The 24,620-nt window shown below is 44.3% G+C and overlaps 1 protein-coding gene across 1 annotated transcript in view; it reads right to left on the bottom strand.

Annotated features, from left to right (window-relative positions):
• Positions 1-1,800: 1,800 nt before the first annotated feature.
• Positions 1,801-24,620, bottom strand: part of STX4 (syntaxin 4) — a 32,892-nt gene continuing 10,072 nt past the window's right edge. The window contains exons 6-10 of the mRNA XM_077447229.1: positions 22,480-22,588; positions 16,184-16,257; positions 13,725-13,862; positions 11,595-11,705; positions 1,801-3,971 (exon numbers count right to left, since the gene is read on the bottom strand). Of these exons, the coding sequence (XP_077303355.1) occupies positions 3,891-3,971; positions 11,595-11,705; positions 13,725-13,862; positions 16,184-16,257; positions 22,480-22,588 (513 nt within the window). The 3' untranslated portion in view covers positions 1,801-3,890. The remainder of the gene's footprint in view (positions 3,972-11,594; positions 11,706-13,724; positions 13,863-16,183; positions 16,258-22,479; positions 22,589-24,620) is intronic.

Below are 24,620 nucleotides of genomic sequence, written 5' to 3'. Positions count from 1 at the left end.
GGACGTCCAGCTGTTGCAAAACTACAAGTCCCATCATGAGTCTTGCTATGCCTCATGGGACTTGTAGTTCTGCAACAGCTGAAGGTACGCTAATTGCATATCCCTGGCCTAGACCATCTTTATGTAGAGCAACAATTCTTTTGTTTTCAGATCCTCAGAGAGTTCTTTGCCATGAGGTGCCATCTTGAACTTCCAGTGACCAGTATGAGAGAGTGAGAGCGATAACACCAAATTTAACACACCTGAGACCTAACACTAAGTCACATGACAACAGGGAGGGAAAACGGGTAATTTGGCCCAGTTTGGACATTTTCACTTAGGGGTGTACTTACTTTTGCTGTCAGCGGTTTATACATTAATGGCTGTGTGTTGAGTTATTTTGAGGGGACAGCAAATTTACACTGTTATACAATCTGTACACTCACTACTTTACATTGTAGACAAGTGTCATTTCTTCAGTGTTGTCACATGAAAAGATATATATTTACAAAAATGTGAGGGGTGTACTCGCTTTTGTGAGATAATGTAGATATAAAAGACCATTTTTTTTTCTTGGAACTGATCACATGACCTCTGCTGCATAAGGTGGGTTGGGTGGGCTGCAGGGGTCAAGTCAGCTGGAGGCAAGGAGAAAGCTCTATGCGGATCTTCCCAGTGAAGAGCTGTGCAGGGGGATGTGTTGGCACAAGTCTGACCATTGGACAGGCAGGCTGTTCTCCCAGCACCGGCAGAAAGCTCAATATAGTGGAAGGGATGCACTATCGTGCCTAGTGTGGTCAGTTTGAAATGGGAAAGCAGGGGGACTGGCAGGATCACCAGGGGTTTTACACAAAGGAAGCAATACAAAGAGAACAGGAGACTTATTAAAACAAGTACATGGTACAGCAGCCACACCAAGAATATGAAGTGTTGGGAGTAACATATTCTTTACTTTATGCCTGGAAATGGGTATTGACAAGCTTTGACTACCTGGAATTATTATTTGTGCAATGGTGTGCGGTCATGTTGGAACAGGAAGGGGCCATCCCCAAACAGTTTCCACAAATTTGGGAGCATAAAATTGTCCAATATATATATATATATATTTTTTTTAGGCAGGTGGTCATAATGTTTATGGCTGATCGGTGCATTATATATATATATATATATATATATATATATATATATATATATATATATATATATATATATATATACACACACACACACACACACACACACACACACACACACATATACATATACATATACACACACACACACACACACACACACAATATATATATATATATATTACACACACACACATATCTTTATATATATTTATATTATACATACACATAATAAATATACACACACACATATACACACACAATATATATATATATATATATATATATTTTACACACACATATCTTTATATATATTTATATTATACACACACATAATAAATATATATATACACACACACACACACACACACACAATCCCAAACTGTTCCCACAAAGTTGGGAGCATGCAATTGTTTATATATATATATATATATAAATATATATATTTTTTTTTAGGCGGGTGGTCATAATGTTATGGCTGATCGGTGCACACACACACACACACACACACATACATATATATATATATATATATATATTTATTATACACACACACACACACACACACACACACACACACACACACACACACACTACATACACTTTTTTTAAACACATACTGTACATTAACCTCTTTCATCAAAAAAAAAAAGTCTCAAGGCTTATAAAAGAAAAAAAACAAAAATAATTATATATTATATTTTTATTAAAAAAAAATCATTTTGCTGAACACTCCAAAATGTTAGGTTTTTTTTGATAACAAAATAAAAAAAAAAAAAAAAAACACAAAATTTCCAAACTCCTAGTGCTCATATGATTCAGTTTAAAGGGTGGGAACACAAAGTAAACTTTTTTTTATTTTATTTTTGGACAGAGACAATAAGGGATTAAAATATCTGTCATATCTCTATGGCTGTTCCCATTGGTGTAAGCCCCACTCACTCATTTTCTGCTGTGTCACCGTGGTTGACAAAAAAAAATAAAAAAAATAATGAAATCTCTGAAATGGGGACCGTAAAAAAAATAAAAAGTAATACTTTTTGTTGAAGTGACCCCTTCCCTAGAATAAATATGCGATGGAAAGTGGCCCCCCTGCTAAGACGAGAGGAGTTCAGACTTTACTCTCCCGCATCACCAATCCGCTCTGTTATGGACATACAGCTGCTTGGAGACTCTTTAGAACAGGGATATGCAATTAGCGGACCCTCCAGCTGTTGCAGAACTACAAGTCCCATGAGGCAAAGCAAGACTGACAGCCACAAGCATGACACGCAGAGGCATGATGGGACTTGTAGTTTTGCAACAGCTGGAGGTCCGCTAATTGCATATCCCTGCTTTAGAATCTGACATGTCCTAGAGCAGTGATGGTGAACCTTAGCACCCCAGATGTTTTGGAACTACATTTCCCATGATGCTCCTGCACTCTGCAGTGTAGATGAGCATCATGGGAAGTGTAGTTCCAAAACATCTGGGGTGCCAAGGTTCACCATCACTGTCCTAGAGTGTCAGATTCCTGGTGCCCCCTTCTCCTCCTCCCGCATTCAGTGGTGCAATCCACCAGTCCCTGGGTCATCATTGTGTCCTGTAGGGACCTGTGGGAAGAACCACAGTTTGGGGGGGGGGGGGGGCAAAATCTGACTCTTCCTAGTTATTAGTTTCTGAATATTCTAGTTGTTTCTCTGCAAAATGACACAGATTGGTGGTTCAGAAGATGTAAAATATGAACGCAGCGCACAAGCATTAAAACCTTACTCAGGCCTGGTTCACACCGACGCATTTTTAATTGCAGAAACACACTACAGTCCATTTAACATGGTTTCCTATGGATGTAGTTCACATCTGTGCATTTTATGGAAAGGGCCAGGGACTTTTTTTTTTTTCTTTTTTTTTTTTTGGGTCCCATAGACTTCAACAGATGAACAGCAAGTGTTGAAAAAGGTGAAATGCAACCTGCAATATGTAACCTGCACGAGTGTGACTCAGACCTTAGGGCACTATTGCTGTATGTGCCCCCGATTAGAGAGATGTTCCCTCACTTCCTGTTCTGTGACAACATCAGCTGTGATTGGGATTCATGCCAGCACAGACAGCTCTATAGGTTTAAACCCTTTCTCGTTTTACCTTTTTTTTTTTTATTTATTTATTTATTTATTTTTTGCAAATTGCACTCCGTTTGCCTCTTAGAGAGATTTCCAAATTTTCAGGTCTCAGTGACACAGGAAATTGGGGGTCCCCAATAAAAAAAAAAAAAAAAAAAAAAAAAAAAAAAAAACTTTTGGAGGTCCACTTCAATAGCTAATACCTGGTTAATACAACAGCTTTTTTTTATATATACCATGACATATATACATGCTAGGCCACCCCTACACTAATACATAAAAAAAAAGTACAGGGGACACCACAGCTAAAATGATATAAAAGATAATTATGTTCAGATTAAGCACTCTGGGCCTTGTGGTCGAAAACGTCCTGAATACAGCATGATGGGAGAAATCCGGTCGGATGCGTTCGGTCACAAGGCCGTCTGTTAGCAGCAGAAATAAGGCACACTGTGGGGGTGGGGGGGGTATGCAAACACACAAAATAATACAGCGAGAGAGTAAAAAAGGCACCACGGTAGCCTGGTCACCCCACCGGCCAGAACCTCCTTCTAATGTCCGGCTTCCAGATAAACCGTTTTCAGTGACAGGCTCAGGACGGCAGTGGGTGGGAGGGGCTTCCAGTCCAGAAACGGAGGGGGGAGGGGGGGGTGAGGCTTCCATCCTCCATGAGGATTGTTTAGCTCACAACAGACACAGTGATGATGATGATGAGGACAATGACGAGGACGGCCACACAGATCGCTATGTAAACTTTTTTCTGCAAGGAGAAAACACACAGAAATGCAATCACCCGAATCTCATAGAAGCTTTATACGTAAAACATTTAAAATGACATTAACCTGGTATTTAAACATTTGAATGAATGATCAATCCCGTTTTTAAAAAAGCTCTGAATAGCTAGAGAAGCCCTTCATCCTCCTAGTTTTGGGGGAGCCGGCATCCAGCACTAAAGCCCAGGAGCTGAAACATTCCTTCCGATGTGTCTACAGATCTCGCCATAAGAGGGCGTTGTAGAGGTAAATGTACACGACTCAACTTTCACATAGGGAGTGTTGTGATGTCAGGATACTTCTGCTGAGTATAGTGGTTGGGGGAAGAGACATTACACCTCTGACCAGCATTTCCTGGCTGCAACAGATCAATTCTATAATGGATTGGATGTGACCTGGCACAGTGATCTATTGCAGCAGAGTGCAGCCAGCAATAGATCACTTCTACAGTGACCTATTGCAGCCAGCAACAGATCACCACTAGATGTGATCTGTTGTTACACAGCTGCACAGGGGGCCTAAATCTGACCCTCACTGACCAGATCCAGAACCCCCATGAATAAATTATATATATATAAAATAATATATATATATATATATATATATATATATATATATATATATATATATATATATATATATATATATATATATATATATATATATATATACACACACACACACACACACACATATACACACATACATACACACACACACACACACACATATATTACACACACACACACAGCACTTTTATACTGTATATATAAATCTTAGTTAAAAAAAAAAAAAAAAAAGAAAAAAAAAAAAAAGAAGTGCAGAAACTTTTTGAACATATAATATATACACACACACACACACAGTATATTATATGTTCAAAAGTTTCTGCACTTTTTTTTTTTAAGCCAAGTTTTATATATACAGTATATACAGTATAAAAGTGCAAAAACATTTTGAATACTGCTGTGTGTGTATATACACATAATATATACATACACACATTGCGAAAGTATTCAGCCCCCTTGAATTTTTCAACCTTTTGCCACATTTCAGGCTTTAACCCTTTCATGACTAAGCCTATTTTTGGAATTTGGTGTTTACAAGTTAAAATCCATATTTTTTGCTAGAAAATTACTTGGAACCCCCAAACATTATATATATTTTTTAGCAGAGACTCTAGAGAATAAAACGGCGATTGTTGCAATATTTTATGTCACACGGTATTTGCGCAGTGGCGTTTTAAACGCAACTTTTTGGGAAAAGGGACACTTTAATGAATAAAAAAAAATAAATTAGCCCAATTTTTTTGCGTAATGTGAAAGATAATGTTACGCCGAGTAAATAGATACCAAACATGTCACACTTTATAATTGCGCGCACTTGTAGATTGATGACAAAGTACGGTACCTAAAAATCTCAATAGGCGACGCTTTAAATTTTTTTTACGGTTACCAGGTTAGCGTTACAGAGGAGGTCTAGTGCTAGAATTATTGCTCTCGCTCTGACGATCGCGGCGATACCTCACATGTGTAATTTGAACACCGTTTACATATGCGGGCGCGACTTCCGTATGCGTTTTCTTTGCTTCGCGAGCTCACGGGGACGGCGGGCTCTTTAAAAAATTTTTTTACATTTTTTTATTTATTTTAAAATGACTAAATTGTTTAAAAAAATAAAAAATAAATAATTGATCACTTTTATTGCTGTCACAAGGAATGTAAACATCCCTTGTGACAGTAATAGGTGGTGACAGGTCCTCTTTATGGAGGGATCGGGGGTCTAAAAGACCCCCCACCCCTCCTTTACACTTCAATGTATTCAGATCGCCGAAAACGGCGATTCTGAATACCGGATATTTTTTTAAAACCGGCGCCATTGGCAGCCGAGTAAACGGGAAGTGACGTCATGACGTCGCTTCCGTGTTTACGATGAGGAGACTGGAACGAAGCCGATTACGGCTTCGTTCCAGTTCCTCCGCAACAGCCGGAGGCGTCGGATCTCTGATCGGTGCTCCCGATCGAGCGGGAGCACCGGTAACAGCGGCGAGAGGCGGCAGGAGGGGGGGACGTCCCCTCCCGCTCCTCCGGCATAACAGCTGAGCGGCTTTTAGCCGCATTGGTTGTTATGGCTGGATAGCCAATCGCCCGCTGCAAAAAACGGTACCGGGATGATGCCTGCAGGTGCGGGCATCATCCCGGTATAACCCCCGGAAGCCGAGTACGCAGATCTGCATACGCTCGGCAGGAAAGGGTTAAACATAAAGATATAAAAATTTTTATTTTTTGTGAAGAATCACCAACAAGTGGGACACAATTGTGAAGTGGAACGAAATCTATTGGATTTTTGAAACTTTAATAAAAAAATGAAAAGTGGGGCGTGCACAATGATTCGGCCCCCCCTTGCGTTAATACTTTGTAGAGCCACCTTTTGCTGCGATTACAGCTGCAAGTCGCTTGGGGTATGTCTCTATCAGTTTTGCACATCGAGGGACTGAAATTCTTGCCCATTCTTCCTTGCAAAACAGCTGGAGCTCAGTGAGGTTGGATGGAGAATGTTTGTGAACAGCAGTTTTCAGTTCTTTCCACAGATTCTCGATTGGATTCAGGTCTGGACTTTGACTTGGCCATTCTAACACCTGGATACGTTTATTTGTGAACCATTCCTTTGTAGATTTTGCTGTATGTTTGGGATCATTGTCTTGTTGGAAGATAAATCTCCGTCCCAGTTTCAGGTCTTTTGCAGACTCCAACAGGTTTTCATCCAGAATGGTCCTGTATTTGGCTGCATCCATCTTCCCCTCAATTTTAACCATCTTCCCTGTCCCTGCTGAAGAAAAGCAGGCCCAAACCATGATGCTGCCACCACCATGTGTGACAGTGGGGATGGTGTGTTGAGGGTGATGAGCTGTGTTGCTTTTACGCCAAACCTATCATTTTGCATTGTGGGCAAAAAGTTGGATTTTGGTTTCATCTGACAAGAGCACCTTCTTCCACATGTTTGGTGTGTCTCCCAGGTGGCTTGTGGCAAACTTTAGACGAGACTTTTTATGGATATCTGAGAAATGGCTTTCTTCTTGCCACTCTTCCATAAAGGCCAGATTTGTGCAATGTACGACTGATTATTGTCCTATGGACAGACTCTCCCACCTCAGCTGTAGTTCTCTGAAGTTCATCCAGAGTGATCATGGGCCTCTTGGCTGCATCTCTGATCAGTCTTCTCCTTGTCTGAGCTGAAAGTTTAGAGGTACGGCCAGGTCTTGGTAGATTTGCAGTGGTCTGATACTCCTTCCATTTCAAAATGATCGCTTGCACAGTGCTCCTTGGGATGTTTAAAGCTTGGGAAATCTTTTTGTATCCAAATCCGGCTTTAAACTTCTCCACAACAGTATTACAGACCTGCCTGGTGTGTTCCTTGGTCTTCATGATGCTCTCTGTGCTTTCAACAGAACCCTGAGACTATCACAGAGCAGAACTTCTGGAGTGAGTTTGCTGCACTGAAAGTAAAGGGGCCGAATAATTTTGCACGCACCACTTATCAGTTTTTTATTTGCTAAAAAAGTTTAAAATATCCAATAGATTTCGTTCCACTTCACAATTGTGTCCCACTTGTTGGTGATTCTTCACAAAAAATAAAAATGTTATATCTTTATGTTTGAAGCCTGAAATGTGGCAAAAGGTTGAAAAGTTCAAGGGGGCCGAATACTTTCTCAAGGCACTATATATATATATATATATATATATATATATATATATATATATATATATATATATATATATATATATATATATATATATATATATATATATATATATAATGTCTTAGGGTGCTTTCACACTGAGGCTTTGGGGGTGTCGCAGGTAAATCGGCATTTTTAGCAGCCCTTTACCATTGTTTTAGCAGCGCTATTCGGCCTCTAGCAGGGCGGCACTTTTAACCCCCCGCCAGCAGCCAAAAAAGGTGTTAAAACCTCCTGCAAAGCGCTGCTGCAGCAGGGGTGCTGCCCATTGATTTCAATGGGCAGGGGCGTTTTATAAGCAGTGTATATACACCGCTCCCACAGCACTATACAGCCCTCGGGCTTTCACACTGGAGTGACAGGAGAGTACAGGCACTATGTATATCGCCTTTAAAGCGCCTCAGTGTGAAAGCGGCCTTAAAGTGGTTCTAAAGCCTCACAGTTGTTTACCTTAATGCGTCAAAGTAAAAAACCTTCTGGGGGTTATTTACTAAAGGAAAATCCACTTTGCATTGCAAGTGCACTTGGAAGTGCAGTCACTGTAGATCCGAGGGGGACATGCAAGGAAAGGAAAGTAAAACAGCATTTTAACTTTCACATGATTGGATGATAAAATCAGAAGAGCTTCCCCTCATTTCAGATCTGCCCCTCAGATTTACAGCCACTGCACTTCCAAGTGCACTTGCAGTGCAAAGTGGATTTTCCTTTCGTAAATAACCCCCTCTGTGTCACAGATTATATACTTATACTTGCCTAAAGCCCATTGCGATCCAGAGCTGTGCACGAGAGCTGCGGCGCTTTGTCCCTGCTCCCTGGGCAATTAGATAACAGCGGGAGCCATTAAATCCCGCTCCCGTCAATCTACTCCAATGACGAGAGAGAGCGCGGGGGGGGGGGGGACCAAACCTGCTGTTTGTGTCAATGGACGCAGCAGCTGGGCTCAGGAGCAAGCCCGCATGAGTGCCTCCATGGAAATTAGTTTCCTATTGGGGGCACCAGCAAGAGAGGAGGAGCCAGAAGCACCGGCGAAAGGACCCAAGAAGAGGAGGATCAGGGCCGCTCTGTGTAAATTTTATTGCACAGAGCATGTAAAGTATAGGCAGGTTTGTTATTTAAAGAAAAAAATAAAATTTCCTTTACAACCACTTTAAATGACAGACTATAGAGAAGTGTGTAAAACGGAATTATGAACGCAGTGAAAAGGATTTAAAATTCCGACACCAATAGAAGTTCCAAGAACAGGGGAGTATTGTGTACTCAGTGAAACCAGAGCTCAGCTTCCCCTTCCCGTCGGGGCCTCTTATGTGACATTTCCTGTTTTCTAGCAGTAAATATAAGAGGTTTTTTGTTCTTGTGTTGTAGTGTGTTGTGTCCTCATGTAGGACGGGCTTCTCTGGGATTTTTAGAAGTCAGACCTCCTGTGGTACAGACTGAAGTGGAGAAATGTTTAGAGGTTCTTTATTACTCAGAAAACGTCTTTCCTTTTCTATTCTCTGTATTTAAAGCAGAATTAAACTCTGCAAGCTCCCCCCCCCCCCCAGGAAGGTTCTGCCATAAGGCACACAGCATATTAGCACCTTATGGCAGACTTACCCTCCAATGCTACGCTGTCATTGTTCCCCAGCTGGCCCCGGGCACTTCCATCTTTGCCCGGTTTTCCCTCTCTCAGGATGATTGAATAGCCGGCCGGTGATGATGTCACTCCCACACATGAGCACAGGAGACACTTCATCATGGCACAGAGTGGTTGCTATAAACATGGTCTGAGCTTTGCATGCATGGCACAGATCTCATTACCACTGACAGGCCAGGAGAGGCATTTATGGCAGAAGAGACCACCATTTCAATTGAAACAGGAGCCAATTAACCTACCGGCATGTTTTTGAAGTGTGGGAGAAAAACCGAAGTAACCTGAGGAAAGCCACCCAAGCACAGGGACAATATGGACACTCCATGCAGATAGTGATCTGGCTGGCAAGGATCCCAGTGCTGCAAGGCAGAAGTGCCAACCACTGTGGTGCCCCACTACACTATATAGCCAAATGTTTGTGACCATCACACCTAGTTTGTTGGACACTCCAAAACCATGGCACATGGCACAGCACAAACCTCAATAAGACAACGATGATGCACTGTACTGCAGTGTCTTCTCAAAGGATTTTGAATGCTTGGCATTCCCTGGGATCTTGTCATCAGCAGGATGACAGCAGGGACGGTGCTACCACTAGGCGAACTAGGCAGGCATCTAGAGTGCACTGCCACCTAGGACACATCCATGGCCATGGCCAGTGCCACATTGCTCTCCTGTCACCTCCTCATCCCCGGCGGATGTCACCTCGGATGTCACCTCGAGAGCTGCCATACGAACTCTGCTACCAGGTGGAACCGTGCAAGTACTAAGCCAGATGGTAGGACTGAGCTGGGATGGACAGATCAGGTACTCCAGCCATGCGATGCGTCCGGCAGTATACAGGGCAGTGTGCACAGGAAGGGAGGCAGTTTGTGCAGGAAGGGGGTGTAGGGTTAAAGGGGGGCAGTGTATATAGGATGGGTGGTTTAGGGTTAAATGGGGGCAGTGTATTCAGGACAGAGGGTGTAAGGTTAAAGGAGGGCAGGGTGCACAGGAAAGAGGGGTGTAAGGTTAACGGGGGACAGTGCATGCAGAAAGGGGGGTGTAAGGTTAAAGGGGGGCAGTGTATACAGGAAAGGGGGGGTGTAAGGTTAAAGGGGGGCAGTGTACACAGGAAAAGGGGGTGTAAGGTTAAAGGGGGACAGTGTACACAGGAAAGGGGGGTGCAAGGTTAAAGGGAGACAGTATGCAAAAAGGGGGGTGTAGGTTTAAAGGGGGAAGTGTATACAGGAAGGGGTGTGTAAGGTTAAAGGAGGGCAGCGTGTGCAGGAAGGGGGCGCAGTGTGTACAGGAAGGGGAGTGTAAGATTAAAAGGGAACAGTGTATATAGGAATGGGAGTGTAAGGTTAAGGGGGGGGGTGTATACAGGAAAGGGGGTGCAAGGTTAAAGGGGGCAGTGTATAGAGGAAGGGAGGTGTAAGGTTAAAGGGGGACAGTGTATACAGAAAAGGGGGTGTAAGGTTAAAGGGGGGCATTGTATACAGAAAAGGGGATGCAAGGTTAAAGGGGGGGAGTGTATACAGAAAAGGGGGTGTAAGGTTAAAGGGGGACAGTGTATACAGAAAAGGGGGTGCAAGGTTAAAGGGGGGGGGAGTGTATACAGAAAAGGGGTTGTAAGGTTAAAAGGGGAACAGTGTATGCAGAAAGGGGGGTGTAGGGTTAAAGGGGGCAGTGTGTGCAAGAAGGGTGTGTAGCATTAAAGGAGGGCAGTGGTGCAGGAAGGGGGGGGTGCAGTGTGTACAGGAAGGGGGGGGTGTAGGATTAAAGAAAGCAGTGTAGGAAGGGGAGTGTCAGGGTTAAAAGGGGTGGATTTATGTGCATTAAGAGAGCAATGTGTACAGTTTTATTTTATTTTTTTGTTTTGTTTTTTAGGGGGAGGTGCAAGTAACTGGTGTTGCCTAGGGCACAAAATAGTCTAGCACTGGCCCTGGATCACGTCGCCCCCTGAACTGTGGAAGACGTTAAATGGCGATTACATAAATCTATCGTTTCCCCCAATGATTCTTTTATGCAACATTTTCTGGAGGGGGCACAGTGAATAAGCAAACCGTGTAACTGAGGAGGAAGGTTCCCTATACTTCAATCAATTTGTGTAACAAATTCCTGGAAATGTTGGTAAAATTTATGTAAAACAAACACATTTGGTGAATGGCATTAATGATGACACTTCTGTAGAAGAGGTGGAAATTGGCGTTAATACATAGAGAGGAGAACTGACGGAACGCTAAATCTCCGGCTCACCTTGCGGGCTTTGTGTTTGTTCACCACCGCCTGCGCCAGCTGCTCTCTGCCTTTGTGTACATAATCGGTGGAATATAAAATATTCTTCTCGATGTTGTCAATCATTTCCCCCTGGATATCGAAAAGAGAGACACTTTATAATGCATTGTAAAAAAAAAAAAAAAAAAAATGCAATAAATGCAACACAGTCCTGCATTTAAAACTAAGCTCTCCCTAGAATTTCCTCGCTATTTTGCTGCATTTTTTGCACACGTTTAAAAAAAAATATATAATAATAATTTTAGGCCTGAAGATTACACAAAACCCCCAAACATTATATATTTCCTGAAAATAGACACCCTTGAGAAAAACATAGTGGTAGTTCCAATATTTTACGTCACACAATATTACCACAAAGGTCTAGGAAACGTAAAATGTCAGTAAATATGGTATAATATATGAAGGTATGTGGTAAAATATATATAAAAAAAAAAAAATAGATTGCACCAAGTAAATAGATACCCAACATGTCAAACCTTAAATTTGTGTGCACCCCGTGAGATGGTGACAAACTTCAGTATCCTATATTTTCTATAGGCAACACTTCAAAAGCCCCCTATAGGTCATCAGTTTAGTGTTATGGAGGAGGTCTTGTGAATTATTGCTCTCACTGTGGCATGTGTGGTGATATGTAACATGTGCATTGCAATTGACGATGATGACAGATGACATCGCCCGGTGACCCCGCCCCATGCCTATATAAGTCATTGCGCACCGGGCACACGGCATTACAGCGGGAGAGAGTGTCGAGTCAACTTCGAAAAAAAGAGAAGAGGGAAGACGACAATAGAAAAGACCAAGCAACCGCTAGAAAAAGAGTGTGAAAAAGAGCATGCAAAAGAGCAGAAGATAGCGGAGGAGCTCAGCAGAAGACACCTGACAGCGGCAGAAGAACCGGAGAGTGGGAGAAGAGGCCAGGGAGCGTGGAGAAGAAGCCGGAGAAGTCGGAAGAGACCCCCAAAAGTCAGAAGAGACCCCCCCCCCCAAGCTGTCTAATAAATTGCTTTAAAAACCTGTGAAGTGTGTTTTTTTAATAGACACTTTTTTCCCCAGGTGAATGGGTAGGGGGGGCCCCCTCTCCCCCCAAAGCACCACCCCCCCATGTTGAGGGCACGTGGCTTGGTATGGTCTAATAGAGGTGGTTCGCTCGCCTCCATTTCCTGACCTGCCGGGCTGAGTGCTCAGATAAGGGTCTGGTATGGATCTTGGGCCACGCCTTTTTATTTTATTTTTTTTGGTGTGGGGGTTCCTCTTAAGATCCATACCAGACCGAAGGGTCTGGTATAGTCTTGGAGGGGGAACCTCATGCAATTTTTTCATTTTTTTTCGCGATCCCCCCCTCAAGATTCCCAGCACACAGGTTGCACCGCAAATCAGATCCTCTTGATCAGACTTCTGGTGTGACCTCTATTCAAACCATAGGGAACCATTGGTTTTGAACAGAGACAGAGAAACGTGGCTGAAAGCCCAAGTGGAGTAACGTGCATCGAGTTCAATGCAAAACGTGGATAAAAATCGCGTTTTTAACGCCGCTTTTTTTCTGGTGTCCGTACTGGCTTTACAGACCGTTTTTTAAAACGTCCGTGGGCATGTAGCCTTAAAGTTGAAGTTCACCCTAGAATTACGCTATGGACGTAAAACCCTTTAAACCGCAATACACACACTATAATATTAATAAATATTATATATATATATATATATATATATATATATATATATATATATATATATATATATATATATATATATATATATATATATATATATATATATATATATATATATATATTTTTTTTTTTTTTTTTGCGGCTTGCAAGTGGTTTACTGGGGTTAAGTCTAAAGATATCAGCCATAACCCCGTTACTGTTTTCTTTTTCAGCAGGCGGCTGGGCTTTCTCAGGAGTTGCTGGAACGGTTTCCAAAGTGTCAGGAAGTAAGCCGAGGCATTGGAGACCAGACCACGGCCAAGACCGGAAGAGGACAGTAGACATCAGACCACACAATGTTGCATTAAAAAAAGCTCATGTGCTATTGATGAGCCAAAAGATAACCAATTGTTTTTTGGTAAGAGATAGTGTTGGGCCCACTCACCTGTGCTTCAACTTCCATGGAAAGCAGCATGAACATGTCGTGTAATTCCACAATGCTTTTCTCCAGTTTCAGGATCTCATCATGCCTTGATTCGATCTCATTCAGGGTCTGTTTAGTGACTTGGGTGTCCTTCAGAAGCTGAGGAAGGAAATACAAATGGGACTCAGCGACCTTTACTTGTGATCCCCATCTAACTATCTACCCAATGACCCGTCCTTTACTGTTTAAGCAGGTTCTCCACCCAAAGGTTTACCATCAGCAATGGTCATAGCTAGCGGTACAGAATTTCCATAAATAGGATAAAGGAAGTATTGCCTAAAACCTTTCATTGAAGAAAATGACCCTTTGCAAAGTTAGACTGGTAATGTGATTACATAACAATAATCAGGTAGGAAGCCTTCTCCTTCCTAACACAAGCCACACACACTCCCTTCTCTGTAACTAACCTGCAAAACATGCCTATGTGCTTTAGCGTTGGTACAGGCATCCATATTGTTGGTTATCAACCCAATGGAGCACCAAGTAGAGATACTTTGACAACACAGGGAATACCAGGTCCTGCCACATCATTTACTGAGCCTGGCTTCTTCAGGTACAAAGGACCAACCTGACCTTAGAACAGTTTATTCTCTTCAATGGGCAGAGCAGCTACTCAAAACTACTAAAAAGGAACTGCCATGATTGATATAGACAAAAACAATTAGCAGTGAACTAGTAATAGGTGTACCAATATGGATCATAGGCAGAAAAAAAAAAAAATACATAAATCAATGTGCATAAAAAATCTAATAAGTCCATGTAGTTGTGAAGACCAATCTTGCATAAATGCAAGTGCTCAAAAGGATTAAAATTGTTTAATCCGCCCCATGTCCACATCACCATGTTACACAAAAGGCTTACTAAAATCATTGGCTACGCATTTCATCACATGACGTCATGCCTCTGATGACATCACTGTGACAAAACATGTAGGGCGGAGAAGGAAGTTGTGATGTCACCACGCATGTGCACAGTCACTGATGGAATTCTGGGAAATGCAGTTTGTTAGGCGCTGATTACTACACATGGATTGTAATTGGTTGATTGTTTAAAATCCACGGTAAAAGGTTTACAATTTTAACCCCGGAGCTCTTTTTTTTTCTCTTTCTCCTATGTGTGTAGTCTACATCAGTGGTCATCAACCCTGTCCTCAGGGCCCACTAACAGGCCAGGTTTTATGTATTATCTTGGGGAGATGCAGACTGGAATACTGCAATCACTGAGCAGCAAATTATATCACCTGTCATGTATTTCAGATCTCATTTGCTGCTCAGTGATTGCAGTATTCCAGTCTGCATCTCTCCAAGGTAATGCATAAAACCTGGCCTGTTAGTGGGCCCTGAGGACAGGGTTGACGAGCACTGCTGTACAGGATATTTATCCTTTGAGGGGTGGGCTCCCTCCAGGTATACCTGCCTTTAATCTATCCATTCCTATATGTGCTCCTACTATGGAGGCTTTGGAAATTTAGAGTTCGGACCCCAGTATATACACACACGTCTCTTGACATGGGCACTGCAGCTTATGCATACAGTTGCAAATGTGTGCAAACAAAACTCTGTTTTTAACAAACTGTTATCCGGGTCAATTCAGTTGTTTTTCAGGCTGATCGGTAAGTGTGCTGGGAAATCTTTTGTTTGTGGTCTACAGCAATGCTTCTCAACTCCAGTCCTCCTCCTGCAATGTCTCATGGGACTTTTAGTTTCAAAACTGCGGGAGGGCCAAGGTTGCCTACCCCTGATGTAGATCAATGTTTCTCAACTCCAGTCTTCAACTACCCCCCCAACAGGTCATGTTTTCAGACCTTCTATTATTTTGCACAGGTGATTTGATCAGTTTCACTGCCTTGGTAATTACCACAGCCGTTTCATCTGAGGGAAATCCTGAAAACATGACATGTTGGGGGTACTTGAAGACTGGAGTTGAGAAACATTGGTCTACATCGGAGGTAAGCAACCTCGGCCCTCCAGCTGTTTTGAAACTAAAAGTCCCGTGAGACCCTAACAATCACAGGGATGACTCCTATAGACAGAGGCATAAGGGGATTTGTATAATTTACCACAGCTGGGGGCCGAGGTTGCCTACCCCTGATCTACATGATATATCTGAGGCAGGAGGAGTGGCAGTTTCCATATTCCTATACCAACCGCAGAGCAGTGTTTACATCCAGCGCTGTTTGACTTCTCACATTCTGAGGGTCACCATAATTTTGGTAAGCCTTTCTGTGTAAAGTAAAGTTTTGGTAAAGTGGTAGAGTGGTGGATTACACAAGGATATCATTACTGCAATCTACTACAGGTGCTCCATTATAGCGCTGTGTAGCAAGGTTAGTAGCCAAGGAGCTGAACATTTGAGCTCTTGGGTGTAAAGCGGCACACAAGACTCAAGTGAGTAAGAACTCCCATACCACTGCTGCTTACATTACATGTGAAGACGTCGCTCTGTCCACTCTCCAGCATCTCATCAAACTGCTCATCTGTGACACTGTGTCCAGCTGTGAAAAAGACAAGATCAACAAATTGGTCAGGAGACTCTTCTAAACCTTCAGGACCTGTGTCGATGACTTTAAACTTTATCAGTGGGCCATTGCAGCCTGCTTCCAGGTGCATTCTGCTGACATAGGACATCAGTCTGAGTCACTTCTGGGATCACTCCATTCACTGGCAGGTTAATTTGACTTCCTAATTTGCAGCAAGGCAGAGAACCGTGCGCCTTACGTACACAAAGAGCAGGGCTCAGCAGCGGGCATACACCAGTGCTCCCATAGCAGCAGAAAGGGGGAGGAGCCAGGAGCACCAGCGGGGCATGCCATGAGGAGGAGGATCGGGGCAGCTCTGTGCAAAACCATTAAACAGAGCAAGTATAACATATGTGTAATTCGAAATAAAAAGAAAAATTAAAGTTACCTTTGAACTCTGATTTTTTTTTAAAAACATTCTCACCATCATTCCATTCATTCTGCCAAAGTAAAACTGAGCATGTTCTTCCAAACATGCAAAAGTTTCTGCTAAATCCACCTTTTGAGCCTAGGTTCACATACAGTTGCAAAAAAAGTATGTGAACCCTTTTGGAATGATATGGATTTCTGCACAAATTGGTCATAAAACGTGATCTGATCTTCATCTAAGTCACAACAATAGACAATCACAGTCTGCTTAAACTAATAAACACACAAATAATTAAATGTTACCATGTTTTTATTGAACACACCATGTAAACATTCACAGTGCAGGTGGAAGTAGTATGTGAACCCCTAGATTAATGAAATCTCCAAGAGCTAATTGGAGTGAGGTGTCAGCCATCTGGAGTCCAATCAATGAGATAAGATTGGAGGTGTTGGTTACAGCTGTCCTGCCTTTAAAAAACACACACAAGTTCTGGGTTTGCTTTTTACAGGAAGCATTGCCTGATGTGAATGATGCCTTGCACAAAAGATCTCTCAGAAGACCTACGATTAAGAATTGTTGACTTGCATAAAGCTGGATCAGTCCATGGTAAGACAAATGGTCTATAAATGGAGAAAGTTCAGCACTGGTGCTACTCTCCCTAGGAGTGGGCATCCTTTAAAGATGACTGCAAGAGCACAGTGCAGACTGCTCAATGAGGTGAAGAAGAATCCTAGAGTGTCAGCTAAAGACTTACAAAAGTCTCTGGCATATGATAACATCCCCGTTAACGAATCTACGATACGTTAAACACTAAACAAGAAAGGATTTCATGGGAGGACACCACAGAGGAAGCCACTGCTGTCCAAAAAAAAAAAAAAAAAAAAAAAAAACAAACATCGCTGATGCCCATTTACAGTTTGCACAAGAGCACCTGGATGTTCCACACCAGTACTGGCAAAATATTCTGTGGACAGATGAAACCAAAGCCAAGTTGTTTGGAAGGAACACACAACACTATGTGTGTAGAAAAAGAGGCACAGCACACCAACATCAAAACCTCATCCCAACTGTGAAGTATGGTGGTGGGGGCATCATGGTTTGGGGCTGCGTCAGGGCCTGGAAAAATGAAAAAAAAAAAAAATGAAAAAAAATGAATTCCCAAGTTTATCAAGACATTTTGCAAGAGAACTTAAAGCGGTTTGGTACCTAAAAATGAAACTTCATATTATTAAAATCACCAGATCGAATACTTACCTAAATGAACCCTGAAAAAAAAAAAATATTCTTTACTTACCTTTTATTTCAGAAGTTTCTGCTGACTTCCGGGTTGTCCTCCCGTGGGAGTAGGCGTGGTTATCGTCCTCGCAATGGTCCCTGGGAAATTTCTAAGCTATTTCCCCAAGAATCCATGGGGGGACAATGAAATTGCGAAATCTCGTGAGATTTCGTTAGGACGCCGGTCACGTGACGAGGGCGTGTCCGAATTTGCCATTTTTAAAGTGGGCAGGCAGCTGTATCTGCCATTACCACTGCTATCACTGAGCATGCGCGAGATGGAGCGGAGCATGCTGGGAGCCGAGCGTCATCGATATACAGGAAGTAAATGCCTGTGGGCTTCAGACGCCCACACTTAAAATGGAAAACGCCAGAGCACTTTAAAAGTCATCCCGAGGAAAAGAATCGTTGCGTCGGGGGTCAAAAAAACGCCGGACGTGGATGCTAAGCGAAGGTAGCAGTTGCCCACCTGTGACACAGGTAAGAAAAAAAAAAAAAAAAAAGAGCGGAATCCCGCTTTAATGCCATCTGTCCACCAGCTGAAGCTCAACAGAAGATGGTGTTGCAACAGGACAACAACCCAAAGCATAGAAGTAAATCAACAACAGAAGGGCTTAAACAGAAGAAAATAAACCTTCTGGAGTGGCCCAATCAGAGTCCTGACCTCAACCCGATTGAGGTGCTGTGGCATGACCTCAAGAAAGCGATTCACACCAGACATCCCAAGAGTATCGCTGAACTGAAACAGTTCTGTAAAGAGGAATGGTCAAGAATTACTCCTGACCATTGCGCACGTCTGATCTGCAACTAAAGGAAACGTTTGGCTGAAGTTATTGCTGCCAAAAGGAGGTTCAACCAGTTATTAAACCCAGGGTTCACATACTTTTTCCACCTGCACTGTGAATGCTTACATGGTGTGTTCAATAAAAACATGGTAACATTTAATTATTAGTTATTAGTTTAACCACTACAGATCCGCGCTATTGCCAAATGACGGCATTAGCGCGGACCTACATTTCCGGGACTACGTCTATTGACGTCGTCCCGGTTACGAGCGGCCTGCGCGCCCCCTGAGGGGCGCGCGCGGCGCGCTCTGTGATCGGTGAGTCCGTGAGACTCGCCTGATCACCGATCCGTGTAAGGGGTCGATCCCGACCCCTTATCACGTGATCAGCTGTCAGCCAATGACAGCTGATCATGTGATAGAACGGAGCCGGTAATCGGCTATTATTCCTCCTCGCGCTGACAGCGCGAGGAGAGAAAAAAAAAGCCGATCACCGGCGGCCGTGATCGGGACATCAGTCCCGATCACGGCCATAATACTAGGGACCACCTGCCTGTGCCCACCTGCCTCCCGCAGTGCCATCCTGAAAATAAAAGCAAAAGTAAGTGCCCCCCGTCAGTGCCCATAGTGCCCACAGTGCCACCCCACAGTGCCACCCCACAGTGCCACCCACAGTGCCACCCAATCTGCCTCAAAGGTGCTGCACCCCAGTACCGCCCATCAGTGCCCAGCAGTGCCGCCCATCTGTGCCCAGCAGTGCCGCCCATCTGTGCCCAGCAGTGCCACCTATCAGTGCCACCTATCAGTGCCCATCAGTCCCATCTATCTGTGGTACCTATCAGTGCCCATCCGTGCCACCCATCCGTGCCACTTATCCGTGCCACCCATCCGTGCCATCTTATCTGTGCCCATCTTTGCCCATCAGTGCCGCCTTATCTGTGCCCATCGGTGCCGCCTTATCTGTGCCTATTAGTGCCGCCTTAACTATGCCTATCAGTGCCCACCGGTGCAGCCTATCAGTGCCCACCAATGCAGCCCATCAGTGCCCACCAATGCAGCCCATCAGTGCCCACCAATGCAGCCCATCAGTGCCCACCAATGCAGCCTATCAGTGCCGCCTAATCAGCGCACTTCAATGAAGGAGAAAAATGACCCGTTTGCAAAATTTTATAACAAACTATTAAAACATGATTTTTTTTTTTTGCATCTTTTTTTGTTTGTTTAGCAAAAAATAAAACTCCGAGCTGTAACTAAATACCAATTTGTGTGGAAATCCATATCGTTCCAAAATGGTTCACATACTTTTTTTTTTTTTGCAACTGTATATGCGATCTCAGACATCGCATGCAATTCACACCAGCATCGCAGGTGCCGATCACATGCCATGTCTGTGCAGTGCGAGTTCAGCCATACTGTTTTATGGCTGAACTCGCACGAAAATAGTGCAGGGACTTTTATTTTTTTTCCCCCCGCACTAGAATGTTCTCGCCTATGCAATCTGATTGAGTTGACAGTTCGCACTACGATCTGTGAACCGATCTGGGGGGGGGGTGTCCTTAACATTGTATTGATACCCGCAGTGGTTCACAGAGGGCAGTGTGAACTTGCCTGCGAAGGAGAGATGCGATGCAGGAACTTGAGCTGTAATCACGCTGGTTCCCACATCGCACGTATGTGAACCTAGGTTAGGGACATCATCGCTGTATACAGGAGAAAAAATAAATAAATAAAAGCAGCTAGGCCTGTGCACCATGAAGAGGGTTTGGGAAAGAGCCAACAACAGAGCCTGTTAATGTTTGTCGCCACTGTATCAGACAACAATTCTCACGATGCAATGAGAAGAAGTGTATTTATTGACTGTAGGGATGCACTGATACTTTTTTTTTTTTTTTTAAGTACGCTCCGATACCAACCGCAACGGTTTTGTTTTAACTTCAGCTGTCAGCAATGGTACAAAAGCATTGAAAAATTATTTACAGATTAAATAAAATCGATTATTTTTAAATTTAGCGCTTTTTCAATGTGAAATGTGTATAAATATATGTTAATTTATATGTGTAAAAATATTTACTAAAATGTTAAATTGTTACATAGTTAGGTTGAATAAAGACACCAGTCCATCCAGTTCATCCTGAGTGAGCGTCTACAATTGTCCCTATCCCTGTACATTGCACACTCACATCAGTCCCTACCCTCAAAGGAGCCCACAATCCAAGATCCCCATACATATACTAGGGCCAATTTTGCACAGAAGCCAATTTACCTACCTGCATGTCTTTGGAGTGTGGGAGGAAACCGGAGTACCCCGGAGGAAACCCACACAGGCACAGGGAGAACATGCAAACTCCTGGCAGGTAGTGTCGCGCTTGGGATTCAAACCAGTGACCCTTTTTACTGCTAGGTGAGAGCGCTAACCACTACACCACTGTGCTTATCGTTTATAAAATAGATGTGGACAAAAGAAAAAAAAGCAGGAAAATAACAATTAAATGGAGGAGAATAGGGAGTCAATTAAGGCCGATTAGAGTAAATTAAGGGTTATTAAGTGGTAAAACAGAGGAACATTTGTTGATCCCTTTGATCTGCAGATGAAGAAACAGAAAGATACAAAAAGAAACAATGTTTCTTTTTATTTTAGTGTTTCAGGGCTGAGCAATGTTGGTAATAAACATTGCCGGCTGCTTTTTATTATTTTTTTGACCGCTCCAATTACCGGATTCTTTAACACAGGGGAGACCCGCTGACAGCTCAAAGAACCGAGCCTGAAAGTATCGGTTTCAGGTATCGATGCATTTGCACGAGTACCGATACTTGTGCAAATAATCGGTATCGGCGCAACCTTAATTGGGTGGCATTGTGGTAGATCAGAACTGTGCCAGTCACAGGCTTCTGACTCTTCTCAATGCTATGCGGTCCCCACTTATTAGTGGGCAGGACAAGTCCGAGACTGCTGGTTCCTTTTACTACAGCCGGCAGAGACATAGTTACATTGTCACTGGTAAGAAAACAACTAAGGCTGGCCATACATTCTACAACTTTCTTATTCAATTTCCTTTAGATTTACCTTCAACTACGTAGTACAAGGGCCTGCCTGATTGCAAGTAAATTGTAGAATATATGGGCAGCCTAAGGCAGGAACATTGCACAACTGGTGGTCTGGGGCAGAAGTAGGCACAGCATTCACTGGTTGTACACAAAGGAAATGGGGGGGGGGGGGCAGAATACGCTTTTTAGGCGCTATTTGGCAGTAGCATTAGGGTCATGAACACAAAAGGTTTGCGGTAGAGATGCGCCAAAAAAGACGGCCGCCAAAAAATATCAGCCAAAAATGGCGTTTTTGGCATTTTGCCGATAAAGAAGGTGCCGATAATGGCGATTTTCCTGTGCTTATGGTGTATTTTTCATAGGTCATGCGACTCAATAACCACTTCAAATACGTAACACAGGTGCGTTACCGATGCGTTCACGCTCCCTATATTGCAGGCCCGTCACTTCCATGGTTACCCCAGGTATTGGCTCACTAGGCAAATATGAACTGGAGCCTCGGCGGTACTGTATCCAGCGACATGTGACGCAGATCACGCAAGTTACAAGTTGCCCCAAATGCACCTGGTCCCCCTTTTATGATTAGGTTTTCTGGGGCCCCATAAATGCCACAGCATTTTTCCAACAGGGAACGGCAGATGCTGAAACAAGGAGATCATAACATATGGCCGGCATCTTTGTAATCACGCCATAAACAAAAGCCTATTTCACAATAAAAACCTACTGATCTGCAGCTGCCTTTTGATCCTCTTGACGTTGTTGTCTCTGTACTGCGTCTGGATCACGTTGCACTGATTAATGATTTCGATGAACTGCTGGGAGAGGACGCCATGCTGCAAGATAAAAATGAGAATATGCTAAATGTCAGCCACTGCATCACCATGTCCTAGAGAGCCTCACAAGGAGAACGGGTCAGTTTACTCCCTTCAAGGGCACCTATCCTACGATTTCAGCCCATCCCGAGTCATTCCTATAATGAGAGGGATCTATTTGGTGCAGCTTGCCAGCTTGAACATGTATTGCAAATATATGCAAATCTAGAATCCATGTGTTTATGCAAAAATTTGCTAAAAATATGCAAAAGGTATAATATCCATAAAGATCAAGAGAGGGAGACAGTCGTGACAAAAGAAAAAGAACAAAAGTGAAGGAAGGCTATGGGGGGGGAAGTATGGATAAGTGGCAAACATCGCCAACCAGGTGATTGGGGTAATTTGATTTGTATTAGTTGTTTTGGAGAGTTTGTGTGAGATGGTTTATCTAGAACGAAGATGCAATAAAATGTAAAGAATGTATATTGTATATTCAAAAATTAAAATTGTGCAATATAAAGAGTATTTAAAAAAAGAAATATGCAAGGGTGTATTGTAGTGGGCAGACAGTGAATTCAGGATTTTCTGTGTTAATGTATGGTCACACCCCCTTAGCACCTCATACATCTGAGCTCCATTTATAAGCTTTTTGGATATCTCCTCTATTTTTAATGGAGAGTGCAGGTTAGTGATTCAAGCCAGGCAGTGCCTCTCACCATCTCTCCCTTCGTCTCTTCCCCCTCCCCGCCATACCACCCCACAACCTCTCTCGCCAACAGTCCCTCCCTCCATCCCTTCTCTCTCACTGTAATACTTTACTCCCTCTTCTCTCGCCATTATCTTTCCCCTCCCTCCTCCATGCTCGCCATCACTCCTCCTCCGTCCTCCTCTCTCGCCATCGCTCCTCCGACCTCCTCTCTCGCCATCGCTCCTCCGACCTTGCCTCTCCTCTCTCGCCATCGCTCCTTCGCCATCGCTCCTCCGCCCTCCACCATCGCTCCTCCGCCCTCCACCATCGCTCCTCCGCCCTCCACCATCGCTCCTCTGCCCTCCACCATCGCTCCTCCGCCATCACCATCATCCCTCCACCATCGCTCCTCCGCCATCACCATCACTCCTCCGCCCTCCTCCCTCGCCATCACCATCACTCCTCCGCCCTCCTCCCTCGCCATCACCATCACTCCTCCGCCCTCCTCCCTCGCCATCACCATCACTCCTCCGCCCTCCTCCCTCGCCATCACCATCACTCCTCCGCCCTCCTCCCTCGCCATCACCATCACTCCTCCGCCCTCCTCCCTCGCCATCACCATCACTCCTCCGCCCTCCTCCCTCGCCATCACTCCTCCGCCCTCCTCCCTCGCCATCACCCCTCCGCCCTCCTACCTCGCCATCACTCCTTCCTCGCCATCGCTCCTCCGCCCTCGCCATCACTCCTTTGCCCTCCTCCCTCTCCATCGCTCCTTTGCCCTCCTCCCTCGCCATCGCTCCTTTGCCCTCCTCCCTCGCCATCGCTCCTTTGCCCTCCTCCCTCGCCATCGCTCCTTTGCCCTCCTCCCTCGCCATCGCTCCTTTGCCCTCCTCCCTCGCCATCGCTCCTTTGCCCTCCTCCCTCGCCATCGCTCCTTTGCCCTCCTCCCTCGCCATCGCTCCTTTGCCCTCCTCCCTCGCCATCGCTCCTTTGCCCTCCTCCCTCGCCATCGCTCCTTTGCCCTCCTCCCTCGCCATCGCTCCTTTGCCCTCCTCCCTCGCCATCGCTCCTTCGCCCTCGCCCCTCCTCGCCATCGCTCCTTCGCCCTCGCCCCTCCTCGTCTCGCCATCACTCCTCCGCCCTCCTCGTCTCGCCATCACTCCTCCGCCCTCCTCGTCTCGCCATCACTCCTCCGCCCTCCTCTTCTCGCCATCACTCCTCCGCCCTCCTCTTCTCGCCATCACTCCTCCGCCCTCCTCGTCTCGCCATCACTCCTCCGCCCTCCTCGTCTCGCCATCACTCCTCCGCCCTCCTCGTCTCGCCATCACTCCTCCGCCCTCCTCGTCTCGCCATCACTCCTCCGCC

The sequence above is a fragment of the Lithobates pipiens genome, unplaced genomic scaffold (assembly GCF_037356315.1).
Source record: "Lithobates pipiens isolate NorthernLeopardFrog02 unplaced genomic scaffold, aLitPip1_a1.2 Scaffold_22, whole genome shotgun sequence".
NCBI lineage: Eukaryota > Metazoa > Chordata > Amphibia > Anura > Ranidae > Lithobates > Lithobates pipiens.
Note: the sequence above shows the minus strand (reverse complement) of the source record. Positions and strands in the feature narration are given on the sequence as shown.